The sequence below is a fragment of the Hypanus sabinus genome, chromosome 2 (genome assembly GCF_030144855.1).
Source record: "Hypanus sabinus isolate sHypSab1 chromosome 2, sHypSab1.hap1, whole genome shotgun sequence".
Classification (NCBI taxonomy): domain Eukaryota; kingdom Metazoa; phylum Chordata; class Chondrichthyes; order Myliobatiformes; family Dasyatidae; genus Hypanus; species Hypanus sabinus.
In genome coordinates, this window is record NC_082707.1 from 1,027,434 (window position 1) to 1,044,447 (window position 17,014).

At 45.4% G+C, this 17,014-nt stretch overlaps 1 protein-coding gene across 9 annotated transcripts in view; it reads left to right on the forward strand.

The window, feature by feature from the left end:
* Positions 1–2,859: 2,859 nt before the first annotated feature.
* lrrc34 (leucine rich repeat containing 34) overlaps positions 2,860–17,014 on the forward strand; it is a 102,508-nt gene continuing 88,353 nt past the window's right edge. Inside the window, exons 1-4 of one of the 9 annotated variants that reach the window (XM_059991026.1) lie at positions 2,860–4,121; positions 4,934–5,052; positions 9,738–9,862; positions 12,347–12,411. In XM_059991026.1, the coding sequence (XP_059847009.1) occupies positions 4,940–5,052; positions 9,738–9,862; positions 12,347–12,411 (303 nt within the window). In that variant the 5' untranslated portion in view covers positions 2,860–4,121; positions 4,934–4,939. The other 8 variants (XM_059991053.1, XM_059991004.1, XM_059991043.1 and 5 more) reach the window with 8 other exon arrangements.

Consider the following 17,014-nt stretch of genomic DNA (forward strand, 5'->3'; position numbering starts at 1 on the left):
CTCCTATCCACCCCCCCCCCAACTATAGAATCCCCTATCACTACTGCTCTCTTCTCTTCCCTCCTCCCCTTCCTAGTCGAGGGTCCAACCTCAGTGCCAGAGACAGGACCACTGCAACTTGTTCCTGGTAGGTCATCCCCACCAGCAGTATCCAAAACTGTATACTTATTGTTGATGGGAACAGCCACAGGGGTGCTCTGCTCTCTCTTTCTGCTCCCCCTGCCTCTCTTGACTGTCACCCATTTGTCTACCTCCTGTCTTTTCGGTGTGACTACCTCCCGATAACTCTTATCTATCTCTGTCTCTGCCTCCTGACAGCTGACACCTCCTCTTACTTACCCCTGGAACAGAACCCCACCAAAAAACATCAAACCATTGTCTCCCGTACCATCACTACCCTTAGAAACTCCAGAGACCTTCCATACTCAGCCAAAAAACTCATAATTCCCACACCCCGCACTGCTTGGTTTTACCTCCTCCACAAGCCTGACTGTCCTGGTAGGCCTATAGTTTCATCCTGCTCCTGCCCCACTGAACTTGTATCTGCCTACCTGGACTCCATTTTGTCACCCATAGTTCAGTCCCTCCCCACCTGCATCTGGGATACATTCCATGCCCTCCACCTCTTCAATAACTTCCAGTTCCCCAGTCCCGACCGCTTTATTTTCACCATGGATGTCCAATCCTTATTCACTTCAATTCCCCATCCAGAAGGCCTCAAAGCCCTCTGCAACTTTCTTGACAATAGACCTCATCAGTTCCCCAACACCACCATACTCCTCCGGTTGGCTGAACTGGTACTCACACTTAATAACTTCTCTTTTGGCTCTCCCCACTTTCTTCAGACCAAGTGTGTAGCTATGGGCACTCGCATGGGCCCCAGCATTGCCTGCCTCTTCGTGGGTCTCTTGGTCTCCATCTCTGGAGACAGACTGTCCACTGACATCTTCTATAAACCCACTGACTCCCATAACTACCTTGATTATACCTCTTTCCACCCTGCCAAATGTAAAAACGCTATTTGCTATTCCCAGTTCCTCCATCTCTGCCGCATCTGCTCCCAAGATGCTCCCGTTCCAGGACATCTCAAATGTCCTCTTCCTTTAAGGATCATGGTTTCCCTTCTGCCGTCATCAATGATGCCCTCACCCACATCTCCTCCATTTCCTGCACTTTGGCCCTCACCCCATCCTCCCGTCACCACAACAGGGACCATGTTCCCCTTGTCCTCACCTGCCACCCCACCAGCCTCCAGATCCAGCATATTATCATCCACAACTTCTGCCACCTTCAACAGGACCCCACCACTAAGCACATCTTTCCCTCTCTACCCCTCTCCCTATCTCTGCTTTTCACAGGGATCGTTCCCTCCACAACTGCGTGGTCCACACGTCCCTCCCCACAGACCTCCCACCTGGTACTTTTCCCCTCAAGCGCAAGTGCTACACCTGTCCCTACACCTCCTCTCTTACCACCATTCAGGGCCCCAAACAGTCCTTCCAGGTGAGGCAACACTTCACTTGTGAGTCTGTTGGGGTAATCTTTTGCATCCGGTGCTCCCGTGCGGCCTCCTCTACATCGGCGAGACATAACGCAGATTGGGGGACTGTTTCGTCAAGCACCTCCGCTCCAACCATCACAACAGACAGGATCTCCCAGTTGCCACCCACTTCAACTCTCCTTCACATTCCCATTCGGATATGTCCATACATGGCCTCTTCTAATGCCATGATGAGGCAAAACTCAGGTTGGAGGAGCAACATCTCATATACTGTTTGGGTAGTCTCCAGCCCCTTGGTATGAACATTGAATTCTCCAACTTCTGGTAATTCCCTCCCTCTCCCTATCACACTTTCACTCTGCCTCCTCTTCTAGCTGCCTATCACCTCTCTCAAGATTCTGCCTTCTTCTACTACCCATCGTGCTTTCCCCTTACATTCCTCCTTCACCTCTCCTGCCTATCCCCTCCCTGCTTCTCCTCCCCCACCCCTTGATCTTTCCTCTGATTGGTTTTTCACCCCACCTTCTTTATAGGGCCCCTGCCCCCTCCTTCTTCAGTACTGACGAAGGGTCTCAGCCCGAAACGTTGACTGCTCCTTTCAACGGATGCTGCCCAACCTGCTGAGTTCATCCAGCTTGTTTGTACGTGTTGATTTGACCACAGCATCTGCAATGTACTTTGTGTTTACTATAGACCTGTTAGCCTGACATCAGTGATTGGGAAGTTGTTGGAATCAATTGTTCAAAATGAAATTACAGAGTAGCTGGAGACACATGACAAAATAGGCCAAAGCCAGCATGGTTTCCTGAAAGGAAAATCCTACCTGACTAACCTACTGCAATTTTTTGAGGAAATTACAAGCAGGGAAGAACAGAGATGTGGAGAAATTACTTCAGTCAGAGGGTGGTAAATCTGTGGAAATTGTTGCCACGAGGAGCTGTGGAGGCCAAGTCACTGGGTGTACTTAAGGCAGTGATAGATAGAGTCTGATTAACCAGGGTATCAAAGGGTTTGGGCAGAAGGCAGGGGAATGGGAATCACTGGAAGAATTGGATCGCCCACGATTTAATGGCAGTGCAGACTTGTTAGGCCAAATGGCCTACTTCTGCTCCTATATCTTATGGTCTTACTCGTGAACTGTTTGTCCCATTCCCATAAGGGAGGAGGCTATGTAGCATCTACATCAGGACCACCAGACTCAAAAACAGTTACTTTCCACAAGCAGTTTGGCTGATCAACTCCTCCACCCACAAGTCCACCCTTCCACACCTCCAAATACCATCAATTTATCATATCCTGGCAGTCACCTTATGTACAGACATTCTTGTGCCTAGCAACACTTTATGGACATACAATCAATATGTATATATAAGCATGTATTTGTATTTATTGCATCAGAATCAGGTTTATTATCACCAGCATTCTGACCTGAAATTTGTTAACTTAGCAGCAGCAATTCAATGCAATACATAATATAGAAAAAATAATAAAAATAAATCAGTAAATCTATTACAGTGTATGTACCTTGAATAGATTAAAAACAAACGTGCAAAAACAAATACTGTGTATTTTTTTTAATGTGAGGTAGTATCCAAGGGTTCAATGTCCATTTAGGAATCACAGAGGGGAAGAAGCTGTTCCTGAATTGCTGACTGTGTGCCTTCAGGCTTCTGTACCTCTTACCTGATGGCAACAATTGAGAAAAGGGAATGCCCTGGGTGCTGGAGGTCTTTAATAATGGACACTGCTTTTCTGAGACTCCGCTCCCTGAAGTTGTCCTGGGTACTTTGTAGGCTAGTACCCAAGATGGAGATGACCATATTCACAATCCTCTGCAGCTTCTTTTAGACCTGTGCAGTACACCCCACCCCCATACCAGACAGTGACGCAGCCTGTCAGAATACTCTCCACAGTACATCTATAGAAGTTTGTGTGTATTTGTTGGCATGCCAAATCTCTTCAAACTCTTCACTCCAACCGCCAGACAAGCGGAATCTCCCAGTTCATTCCGATATGAAAATCCATGATGGCCTCCTCTACTGTCGTGATAAGGTCACACTTACATTGGAGGAACAACCCCCTATACGGTATTCCGTTTGGGTAACCTCCAACCTGATGGCATGAACATCGATTTCTCAAACTTCCAGTAACACCCCTTCTCCATTTCCCAGCCACTTTTTCTTCTCTCAATTTATTTTCTTGTCTGCCCATCGCCTCTCTCTTGAGTTCCCCCGTCCCCTTTACCTTTCTTCCATGGTTTTCCGACTCTTTCACCAACCAACCCTCCCCCTCCAGGTTTCACCTATCACCTGGTGGTTCTTTCTCTCCTCCCCCTACCTTTTCAATCTACTCCTCAGCCTTTTTTTCTCCAGACCTGCCGAAGAGTCTCGGCCCGAAACGTCGACTGGCGTACTGAGTTCGTCCAGCATCTTGTGTGAGTTGCTCGGATTTCGAGAATCTGCAAACTTTCTCTTGTTTATAAGTACTGTAGCAGTTGTCAGTGACCCACATCCGGAACCTGTTATCCGGACTACCACCCACACGGGGGCGCGCTGCCCCGTTCCGCGCTCTGGTCGACATGGAAACGGATTAAACATAGCTGGACTCGGGACTAAAAGAGGTGCGCAGAGGGAAGGAGGGAGTGTGTAAAGCGGGGAGAAGGTGACGGAGGGAAGGTGTGGGGAGGGAAGGGAAAAAGGGAGGGGAACGGGGAGAGGGAGGGGAAGGAGGAGGGGAGGGGCGAAGTGGGAAAGGAAGGGGACGGGAGGGGCAGTGGGGAGGGAGAGGGGAAGGGTGGGGAGGGAAAGGAAAAAGGGAGGGGGTGGGGAGGGAAGGGAAAAAGGGAGGGGAACGGGGAGAGGGAGGGGAAGGAGGAGGGGAGGGGCGAAGTGGGAGGGGAAGGGCGAAGTGGGAGGGGAAGGCCGAAGTGGGAAAGGAAGGGGACGGGAGGGGCAGTGGGGAGGGAGAGGGGAAGGGTGGGGAGGGAAAGGAAAAAGGGAGGGGGTGGGGAGGGAAGGGAAAAAGGGAGGGGAACGGGGAGAGGGAGGGGAAGGAGGAGGGGAGGGGCGAAGAGGGGAGGGACAGGAGAAGGGAAGGGAAAGGGGGGAGGGACCGGGGAAGGGGAAGGTGAGGGAGGGAAGGGGAAGGTGAGGGAGGGAAGGGGGGAGGGGTAAGGGAGGGGAGGGAAGGGGAAGGGAAGGAGGAAGGGGGGAAGGGAAGGAGGAAGGGGGGAAGGGAAGGAGGAGGGAAGGGAGGGGAGGAGGAGGGAGAGGGAAGCAGGTGTGGGAAGAAGGGAGGGGAGGAGAGAGAGTGATACGAGACAGAAGTGGGGGTTGGGTGAATGGTGGGCTTACTTTGGAGCTAAGGGTATTAGAGGAAATTATTTGGTTCCTTGGCCACTCAGGCAGGTGACTGTCCTTTACGGTGTTTCAGTCAAGGATGAACAGTTCTGGTGGACTAAAAGCTTGTTACCTGGATATCTGTGCAGAAATGAAACAGGATGTCAACCCATACATCTTGAATGTGTTACAGCATGTAGACCACTCTAAAGTGTAAGTATGCCCAATAGTTGGGCTTGTAAAGCAAGGTCCCTCTATACTCAACTCACCCTAGGGCTGTCCCATTCTTTGTATAAACTACTCTTCATCGGCTTCATAGTACTTGACGGGATTAAATTCCATCTGCCTTTGTTCTGCACAAACTAACATCTCATCAATGTTGTCCTGCAGTTTGAGCATCCTCCTCTCTGGCAACAACACCACTTTTCATGCAAGTTTGACACTTACAGCTCATCCCTCTTATAGTCATATCCGTCAATAACAACAGTAATGGTCCTTCAATGAGCATGGGCTTCCAATTACAAAACATCCTTCATTACCAAGCCTATTTTGGATCTCATGTGGGGGCTGGTGACAGATACTGCAGGAAGTGTTACTCACTCAATGATCTGCGATATGAGGTTCAAAAACTGCAAAGTTTCAGGGAGGGGCATATTTGAGTCAGAGTTTTATCATCTACCAAGACACTGTTTCAGGAGGCAGTCACATCCATTTGATAAAATAATTCAAATTAGGTCTGTGGGACAGGACGGTGTGACTGCGAGTGAGGCAAGTGGGGGGCATCCAAGAGATAGTGCTGAAGTGGTCTCAGTCCTAATGTTGCCTGACTGGTCTAAGGTTCTTGCTCCCTGTGTGTATGACAGTAATGGCTGGAAGAAGGTGAGCAACTAAACTGTGGCCCTGTGGTTCAGGGAGGGGAAATGAACAGAAATGTAGGTGGAATTGGGGATAGTATTACAGCAAATGACATCTAAGGAGGCTATCACATGTTTCTTCAGATACAAAAAGTGTAAAAGAAAGGCAAGATTAGATATTGGACTGCTGGAAAGTGAAGCTGGAGAGCTAGTAAATTGGGACAAGGAAATATTCCAAATTAGGCCTCACCAATGTCTCATACAACTTCAATGTAACAACCCATCGCTTATACCCAATACTGTTATTTGTGAGGCCAATGTGCCAAATTTTTTATGATCCTACCTACCTGTGCCACCACTTTCAATGAATTATTAATCTCTATTCCCAGATGCCTTTGTTATACCACACTCCTCAGTGCCCTAACATTCACTGTGTAAGACTTACTCTAGTTGGTCCTATAGAAGTACAACACCTTGCACTCGTCTGCTTTAAATTCCAGCTGCCATTTCTCAGCTCATTTTTCTAGCTGGTCCAGATCCTGTTGCAAGCTTTTTTCCTCACTGTCAGTACACACCCAGTCTTGAAGTCTTCTGCAAATTTGCTGATCCAGTTAGCCACATCATCATCCAGATCATTGATATCGATGACAAACTACAACAGGCACACCACTGATCCCTGTGATACCCCACTAGTCACAGATCCCAGTTGGGAAGGGAAATATTTACTACTACACACTCGCTTCTCCCACAAATCCAATCTCTCATCCAATTTATGACCTCAACTTGATGTTGAATGACCAATCTCCCATGCAGGATCATGTCAAATGCTTTGCTAAAGTCCATATAGACAACATCGACTATTTTGCCTCAATAAACTTTCCTGATAACATCCTCTAAAGAATCTATAAGATTGGTTAGACAACTCTGGCAATGGTAATTTTTCTTTAAGACCATAAGACATAGGAGCAGAATTAGGCCATTTAGCCCATCGAGTCTGCTTTGCCATTCAATCATGGCTGATCTTTTATTTTCTCTCCTCAGCCCCATTCCCCAGCCTTCTCCCCATAACCTTTGATGCTGTGTCCAATCAAGAATCTATCAAGCTTTGCCTTAAATACACCCAACGCCTTGGCCTCCAAAGCTGCTTGTTTTAAAAGGATGCTCCTCTATCCTGAGGCTGTGCCCTCATATCCTAGGCTCCTCCACCATGGGAAACGTCTTTTTCACATCTACACTTTCTAGGCCTTTCAATATTTGATAGGTTTCAATGAGATCCCCATTCTTCCTTCTAAATTCCAATGAATACAGACCCAGAGCTATCAAACGTTCCTCATATGATAAACTGTTCATTCCAGGAATCCTCCTTGTGAACCTTCTTTGAACTCTCTCCAATCCCAGCACATCTTTTCTTAAACGAGGAGCCCAAAATTGTTCACAATACTCAAGGTGAGTCTTCACCAGTAAGTTTCAGCATCACATCCCTGCTCTTGTATTCTAGACCTCTGGAAATGTATGCTAACACTGCATTTGCCTTCGTCATCACTGACTCCACCAACAAGTTAACCTTTAGATTATTCTGCACAAGGACTCCCAAGTGCCTTTGCAGCTCAGATTTTCAGATTTTCTCCCCATTTAGAAAATAGCTTACACATTTCTTCTTCCAAAGTTCATGACCTGCATTTTCCAACAATGTATTTCATTTGCCACTTTCTTGCCCTTCTTTTAACCTGTCAAAGTCCTTCTGCAGCCTACCTGTTTCCTCAATACTACCTGCCCCTCCACCAATCTTGTTATCATCTGCAAATTTGGCAACAAACCCATTTATTCCATCATCTAAATCATTGACATACAGCATAAAAAGCTGTCCCAACACAGACCCCAATGGAACACCACTAGTCATTGGCTGCCAACCAGCATAAGATCCTTTTATTCCCACTCGCTGTCTCCAGCCAATCAGCCAATGCTCTAATCGTGTCACTAGTTTTCCTGTAATACCACAGGCTCTTAACTTGGTAAGCAGCCTCATGTGGCACCTTGTCAAAAAACTTATGAAAGTCCAAATGTACAATATCCACTGCATCTCTTTTATCTATCCTATGTGTAATCTTCTCAAAGAATTCCAACAGGTTCATCAGGCAAGATTTTCCCTTAAAGAAACCATGCTGACTTTGTCCTATCTCGTCCTGTGTCACCAAGTACTCATTATCTTGTTAAGCAGCCTCAGGTGTGGCACCTTATCAAATGCCTTCTGAAAATCCAAGTAAATGACATCAACTGCCTATTCATTGTACACCCTGCTTGTTACTTCCTCAAGGAACAGATTTGTCAGGCAAGATTTCCCTTCATAGAAGCTATGCTGACATTGACTTATTTTCTCCAAGTGCCTTGAAACCTCATCCTTAATAATAGACTCCAACACTTTCCCAACCACTGAGGTTAGGCTAACAAGCCGATAATTTCCTTCCTTCTTAAGGAGTGGAGTGACATTTGCAATTTTCCAGTCCATCAGAACCATGCCAGAATGAAGTTATTCTTGAAAGTTCGTGACCAATGCATTTGTTATCTCTTCAGCAACCTCTCTCAGGACTCTAGGATGTAGTCCATCTGGTCTAGTTGACTTATCCACCTTAAGACCTTTGAGATTGCCTAGCACTTTTTCCTTTGTAATTGCAATGGCACTCACTCTGCTCCCTGACACTCACAGACCTCTGGCAGACACCTAGTGTCTTCCACATTGAAGACTGAGGCAAAGTATTCATTAAGTTCATCTGCCATTTTTTGTCCCTCATTTCTACCTCACCAGCATTATTTTCTAGTGGTCCAATATCAACTCTCACCTCCCTTTTACTCTTTATATAAGAGCCATGAGGTAATGTTAAAGCAATATAATACCTTAGTTAGATCACACTTGGAGTACTGTGTTCATTCTGGTCACCTCACTACAGGAAGAATGTGGATACCGTAGAGAGAATGCAGAGGAGATTTACAATGCTGTTGCTTGAATTGAACAGCATACCTTATGAGATTAGGTTGATTGAACTTGCCTTTTCTTCTTGTAGTGACAAAGGATGAGAGGTGACTTGATAGAGGTGTATAAGATGATGAGAGGCATTGAATGTGTGGATAGCCTCTGGCTTCCCAGGACAGAAATGGCTAACACGAGGGGGCATAGTTTTAAGGTGCTTGAAGTTGGTACCAGAGGTCAGAGGTAAGTGTTTTTTACATAGAGAGTGGTGGGTGTGTGGAATGCATTGCTAGCAATGTGGTAGAGATGGATACAATAGGATCTTTTAAGAGACTCTCAGATTGGTACATGGAGCATAGAGAAATAGAGGACTATGCGGTAGGGAAATTCCAGGCATTTCCAGAGTAAGGTTACATGGGTGGCACAACATTGTGGGCTGAAGGGCCTGTAATGTGCTGTAGTCTTCTATGTTATTGTGCTGTAGATTTCTATGATTCTATGAATAAAACTTCCAGTATCCTGCTTTATATTATCAGCTAGTTTGCCCTTATATTTCATATTTTCCCTTATAGTTTTTTTAGTTGCCTTTTGTTGGATTTTAAAAGCTTCCCAAACATCCAACTTCCCAGTCACTTTGCTACATTACATGATTGGGCCAGTGAATGAGTGGAGCTTTGAGTCGAGAGATTCTGGCACTTTTGGCAGTTGGACTGTGCAATCAAATCAATCAAGTTTTGAATAGCTCAGCAGAAAACAGTTGATTAGACAATCAAGATTTGAATAGCTCAGACTCAGCAGAAAGCAGCTGATTGGGCAATCGAGGTCAAGTGACCAAGCAGTTTGAAAAGCTCAAACAAATACATAGAGAGGTAGCTCAAGCAGAGCGGCCAGTGAGTGAGTGGGCCAGTGAAGGAGCAGAGCTTTGAGGCTTTGACTCGAGAGGCTTTGATTTCCCTTGGGATCAATAAAGTATGTCTGTCTGTCAGTACAAAGAATCAATCCAACCAAGCATACTTCTTACAACCACAAGCTAATCATTGGTTGAGGTAGCTCAATTATTTATTCACCTCTCTCTGTAGGGTCCTTTATGATGGATTCACATTGATGCTCAGTGGAAATTCACTGCGGTTCCCAGTACAGAGACTGACAGACAGTGATGCTGCAGTTCTGGTTTGTCTCCTTCATCGAAACTCCTTTATCACAGGTATTAAACACTGATGCAGAACATTGAAGAGTACAAGAACAGGCCCTTTGGCCTAGCATAAAAACACAAAATGCTGGCAGAACTCAGCAGGCCAGACAGCATCTATGGGAGGAGGTAGTGACGATGTTTCAGGCTGAAATGTTGTCACTACCTTGTCCCATAGATGCTGTCTGGCCTGCTGAGTTCTGCCAGCATTTTGTGTTTTTATTTATTTCCAGCATTTGCAGATTCACTTGTGTTGCCTTTGTCAGGAACGGGGGCAGGATTGGACTCAAAGGCAGGATGCAGGCACTGAAGTACTAGGGGTAGGACAGGATGGGGTTGCTGCAATGGGGATGTATGTAAGGGATAAGGCAGGCAGGGCTGGATCCCGGAGGTCAGGCGAGGTAGGAGGATCCCAGAGTTTGGACGAGGCAGGAGGATCCAGGAGTTCATGGCATACAGGAGGATCCCAGAGCTCAGATGGGGCAGGTGGGTTCCTCATGGCGGGCCGCATGGATCCCGGGCAGGGCCGCCTCCCAGGCGGAAAACACAGAGGCCTGGGCCAGTCGCAGACACCTGGGCAGGTGCGGGGCACAACCCTTAGGGAGCAATAGGTGGAAAGGGCAGAAACCCCCGCCGGGCAGCGGCAGTCCAGCCGGACCTGCCCAACGGAGGCAACGGGTAGGAAGGGGTAGAATCCCCATCGGGCAGCGGCAGTCCGGCCGGATCTGCCTGACAGAGGCAAGGGATCAGAAGGAAACTGGGTCCAGGGTGAGCAGCAGGATTACCATGATATACTGGTAAATTGGGAAAGTTAACTGACAGCGTGGCAGCACGAGCAAGGAGAATAAGGCAGAACAGCAGGACCAGTACACAGGAGAGAAGCAGGGGAAGAAGACCAACCGGATAGAGCATATACAGAACAGGCCGGCAACCAGGGCAGAACAGGAGACAGACAGGATTCAGAGCCGGCAGTACAGAGCAGGTTAAACTGGCTTCAGAGCAGGACGACCCCACAACTAGGCTCAGTCCCCGAGCCCCTTATAAACAGCTGCCCACTAATAGGCAACAGGTGTACCTCCTAAAGCCAAGATGATCTAATGGCTTCGTGTGACAGGAGGGTTGGCTGCAAGGCCCAGAGTCTGGAGTCTGTGGACCGGAGCAAGACCCAGACGGTGGGCTCCAGACCAGACCCCAACAGCCTTTGGCCTAGCATGTCTGTTCCTAACTAATTCAATTGGTAATTAATTGTGTTTGACTGCACAGTGCAGCAACATTCATGGATTCAGGACATTGGACTATATATTTTGCGTGTGACTATTTTACTGATATCTTACATGTGCTTTATGTGTTTTGTGCTGTGCATGACCGTGTTTTGAACCCTGGCTATGGAGTAACATTAGTTTGTTTGGCTGTATTCATGGGTATTCGTGTATGGTTGAATGACAATTCAACTTGAAATTCAAATGCATAACTGAGCACTTACCTACACAATATATTCCTACATTTCCCTTCTGCCTACACAATATTGATATTCCTCCATTCTCAGCACATTCGCGTGCCTATCAAGAGCTTCTTAAACACCTCTATTGTATCTGCCTCTACCATCTCCCATGGCAGCACATTCCAGGCACCCATCAATCTGTATAAAAAGAACTTGCCCTGCATAAACCCTTTGAGCTTACTCCCTGTCATCTTAAATGCATGACTTCTCATTTTAAATATTTTCACTGAGGAGAAATGACATATGCTGTCTACCCATGCCTCTCAAAATCTTATAAACCTCTATTGGGTCTCCCTTCAGCGTCTGCCACTCCAAAGAAAACAACCTAGGTTATACAGCCTCTCCATATACCACATGCCCTTTAATCTAGGCAGCATCCTCTCCAAACCCCCACATACTTCCCTTAAAGATCAGAAGCTACTGCAAATCTGAAATAAAAACAGAAAAAAATGAGCTGAATCATTCAGCGATGTAGCATCTATGGAAGGAGAAGCTGAATGAATGTTTCAGGGCAGAACTGGAAATATTAAAATGGTTGAATTTGATGTTGAGCCAAAGATCTGCCACCCTCTGGATATAACATTTTCCTTGTTTCAGCCCTGAATGGTCAGTCCCTTATTTTGAGTTTGTGTCCAGAGATCAGTCCAGCATTCCCACATCTCTTCCCTCAATCCCTGTGAGAATTATCTAACCTTTCATTCCTCAAAACCCAAGGTTGTAGAGGTTTAATCTGCTTAACTTCTCCTCTTACAATATAGTATCTCCTGCAAGGTTCATACTTATCCTTAACCTGAAGTCCAATTTGTTTCTGCATTCTGACCTTGAATAAAATGCTTTTCAGCTAAAAAGTACTTTCAGTCAATGATTGGAAATGGGCAGAGGGATTGGACTGAAATTAATTTATTTACATTATTTACTATGTTCATGAGTGAGGTATGGGATTCTGATTTTGCAAGAATAAGAGGAAGGTTTTACAATATTGACTTTGGATTCTTCAGGTCTTGATTTAAGATTCAACCATTTATCGAACTGTGGAGCGGAATCAATTGCAAAATTGCTTCTGGTAAGCAAATAAAAACATAGAATTATAGAGACGTAGAAAATCCACAGCACAATACGGACCCTTCGGCTCACGATGCTGTGCCAAACATGTACGTACTTTAGAAATTACCTCAGGTTACCCATAGCCCTCAATTTTTCTAAGCTCCATGTACCTTTCCAGGAGTTTCTTAAAAGACCCTATTGTATCTGCCTCCACCACTGTCACTGGCAGCCCATTCCATACACTCACCACTCTCTGCGTTTTTTTTAAAAAAACAACTTACCCCTTCTGTAACTTCCGTTAATGCCCCTCCTCCCCTTCTTAACCCTGATATATTTAGCTTTTATCCCCCCCTCCTTTTTTTCCTCTCTTTCTGCCCGTCTCTCTGCCTGTTCTCCATTCCCCTCTGGTGCTCCCGTCCCCCTTTCTTTCTCCCTAGGCCTCCTGTCCCATGATCCTTTCCCTTCTTTAGCTCTGTATCCCTTTTGCCAATCACCTTTCTGGCTCTCAGCTTCACCCCACCCCCTCCAGTCTTCTCCTATCATTTCCCATTTTCCCCTTCCCCTGCTACTTTCAAATCTCTTATTACCTTTCCTTTCAGTTAGTCCTGACGAAGGGTCTCGGCCCAAAACATCGACAGTGCTTCTCCCTATAGATGCTGCCTGACCTGCTGCATTCCACCAGTATTTTGTGTGTGTTGCAACAACTTAGCCCTGACATCTCCTCTGAACCTACTTCGAAGCACCTTAAAACTGTGCCCTCTTGTGTTAGCCATTTCAACCCTGGGAAAAAGCCTCTGACTATCCATACGATCAATGCCTTTCATCATCTTATACACCTCTATCAGGTCACCTCTCATCCTCCGTCGCTCCAAGGAGAAAAGACCGTTCACTCAACCTATTCTCATTAGGCATGTTCCCCAATCCAGGCAACAACTTTGTAGATCTCCTCTGCATTTTTTCTATAGTTTCCACATTCTTCCTGTATTATGGAATGTTAGCTAAGGAATTAGTTGTGTTTTGATGCAGATTTTAGGGAACTTGTGAAACTGTCCAGTTAGATTTTATTACTGTGGTAACAACTCAGCATCAAGACAGTTGAATAGCTGTGAAAGAAAAGCAAAAGTGTACTAATGCAAGAAGTCTGAAGTAAAATTAGTAACACTCAGAAGATCAGGAAGCAACTATGGAAAGAGAAACAGTTAATGTTTGAGTTCTGAGTACTGAGCAAGAGAGAACAAGTTAGTTTCAGAAGGTGGAGGAGCCTCCCTTTGAATGTACTGCATATGTGAAGATGTCTGTAAGGAGATAACTCTCCCCTGGATTCAAGAATCAAGATTACTTAAAGTCATTTCCGGTGCACGCTCCTGCCAAAGGCTATTGGCGTGAAACGTTGATATTACTTTTTTTCCATTGATGCTGCCTGGCCCGCTGAATTCCTCCAGCATTTGTGTGTGTTGTCCAATACACAAGTGCAAGAGAGAACAAAATAATTACACAATAAGATTATTAACTATAATAATAATTACAATTATTATTAAAAACACAATGACTATAAATGCATGAAGTACCTTATATACATAGATTAATTATATGTCTATAGAGTGATGCCAGGCACGGGAGTTTCTGTACAGAAGATGACTTTGACAGGAAATGATAAAGTAGTTGTGGTGAGAGGTCAGCTTTACTGCTAGGTAAAAGTAACTGTTTTTGATTGGGATGGTCCTGAGCAAGATGGCAATAGTGAACAACGGAGACATTTTGCGAGCTACATACAATACTCTTTTGCACTAATATACCTCTTTTGAATTACTTTCACTGTAATGGGCAATATGTAATTTCCCTTTAAGCAATATACTTTTAAGTTGGCTTAATGTACTACAGATTTTTTTATGATCTTCAGAAGTATTCAGCGGACTTAATTCTCAAGCAAGCAGGTATAGCACCTTTAAAGGGATGAAGGTTCATTGCCATGGCCAGAAGCGAGGCTGGAGGGTCGGACTCAAGGCAGGCTGAAATGCAGGGGGATGAGACCACCTCAGCCAAAATCTTGTTTGCAAATGAGCAGCCACTGGAGAACAAAGGGCAGGAGGGCAAGATTACTGTATCAGATGGAAATGAGAGATTGTTATGTTCCATATGTAATTGAGACATGACTTGCTCAAAGCACCCTAATCCTAACCCCTAACCCTAATTGTCAACTATTTTGGGCCCCTTATCTCAGAAAGGATGTGTTGTCATTGGAGAGAATCCAGAAGAGGTTCACTAGAATGATTCTGGGAATGAAGGAGTTAACATATGAGGAATGTTTGGCAGTTTTGGGCCTGTACTCACTGGAATTTAGAAGAATGCGGGGGATCTCATTGAAATCTACCAAATGTCGAAAGGACTAGATAGAGTGGATGTGGAGAGGATGTGTTGTAAAAAAAAATACTGTATATACTGTATCGAACAAGTATGTGAATTCATACACTAAATACCTTGTGTGCACACAGCTAAATATCCCTGACTCTCCTGAATAGTCAAAGAATAGCAAAGGTATTACCTGGGCAAAGGAGTTTACGCTGGCCAGACGTTCCTAATTGTCCTGATTCACTCGCCACGTGTTTCACACAGGGTTGCTCACGCTTGTATCTACAATGGTTATTCTTTGAAGTTACCACTGCCAGCACACAAAGCATCCAATTTTATATCCATTCCTTATCAATTCAAATATTGCATTCCAGTGTCATTAGCCACAGGTCATGTGTCTGTCCTTTAGCACCTTGTTATTGGCTCTTCTCAAGCTAGCATCAATTTATTGCCATCTTCCCATCAATGACAGTTGATAATTTATGGCTGTTTGTTTTCAATCAGCAGTGAGCTAGAATCACTTCAGGCAGGCATCAACCCCACGTTCACAAACCTGCATGTTATAGCCAGCCCAGTGACTTATCCAACTTTATGCTTTCCAAAAGCTCCAGCACATTCTCTTTCTTCATATCTACATTCTCAAGCTTTTCAGTCCACTGCAAGTCATCCCTACAATTGCCAAGTTCCTTTTCCATTGTGAATACCGAAGCAAAGTATTCATTAAGTACCTCCGGTTCCATACGTGCTTTTCCACTGTCACACTTGATTGGTCCTATTCTCTCACGTCTCATCCTCTTGTCTTTCACGTACTTGTAGAATGCCGTGGGGTTTTCTTTAATCCTGTCCGCCAAGGCCTTCTTATGGCCCCTTCTGGCTCTCCTAATTTCATTCTCAAGCTCCTTCCTGCTAGCCTTATAATCTTCTAGATTCATATCATTACCTAGTTTTTTGAACCTTTCGTAAGCTTTTCTTTCCTCCTTGACTAGATTTATATCAGCCTCTGTGCACCATGGATCTTGTATCCTGCCATCCTTTCCATGTCTCATTGGAACATACTTACTCAGAACCCCACCTAATATCCCCTGAACATTTGCCACATTTCTTACATATGTTTCCCTGAGAACATCTGTTCCCAATTTATGCTTCCAAGTTCCTGCCTAATAGCCTCATAGTTCCCCTTACTCCCATTAAACACTTCCCTATCTTGTCTGTTCCTATCCCTTTCCAATGCTATGGTAAAGGAGATAGAATTGTGATCACTATCTCCAAAATGTTCTGCCACTGAGAGACCTGACACCTGACCAGGTTCATTTCCCAATACCAGGGGTTAACATATGAGAAGCATTTGGCAGCTTTGGACCTGTACTCACTGGAATTTAGAAGAATGTGGGGGGATCTCATTGAAACTTGCCAAATGCATAGCTAGTGTGGATGTGCAGAGGATGTTTCCTCTAGTGGGGGCTTTCCAGAACAAGAGGGCAGAGCCTCAAAATTAAGGAGCAACCTTTTAGCAGCAGACCAATTGACTTGCAGAGAGAGAGCTTTGCACAGGTCAGGGAGAAGTGTTTTTTTTTAAAAAAGGAGTGTTTTGCGGGGCTCAGCGTATTAGTGGCAGACCAATCGATTCGCAGTTCATAAACAGGAGCAACTAAAAGTAAAGCAGAGCGGCCATTGTGTGAGTGGACCAGTATAGTAGTGGGAACTTGAGGCTTTGGTGAGGAGGCACAGGTAAGTAGCAGGATAAGCATTTTGTAGTGGTTGAATAAAAAGTCACAAAATTATAGCTGATTAAATAAAGTAGGGATGATGCAGGATCAGGTGATGTGCTGTAGCTGCATGATGTGGGAGCTGGTGGACCCCATTGTGGTTCCTGGTGACCACATCTGCAGCAAGTGTTGGGTGCTTGAGGAACTCAGGCTCAAAGTTGATAATCTGAAATCTGAGCTTCAAACACTGCGGCACATCAGGGAGTTACCTGGATTTTCTGGAGTTACCGGGAGATAGTCAAACCCATTAGATTAGCTGCCTCAAATTCGGTCTCTGGTCAGGGACAAGAGGGTGTATCTGTGAGTGAGGCAGGTAGTGGGACCCAAGGGACAATGCTGGAGGAGCCTCAGCTCTTGAGCTTGTCCAACAGGTCTGAGATTCTTGCTCCCTGTGTGGATGAGAGTGGGGGCTGTAGGAAGGTTGAGCAACCTAACTGTGACACTGTAGTTCAGAGAGCCATTCAAGAGGGCGGGGGGAAGAAGAGAAATGTAGTGGTAATTGGGGAT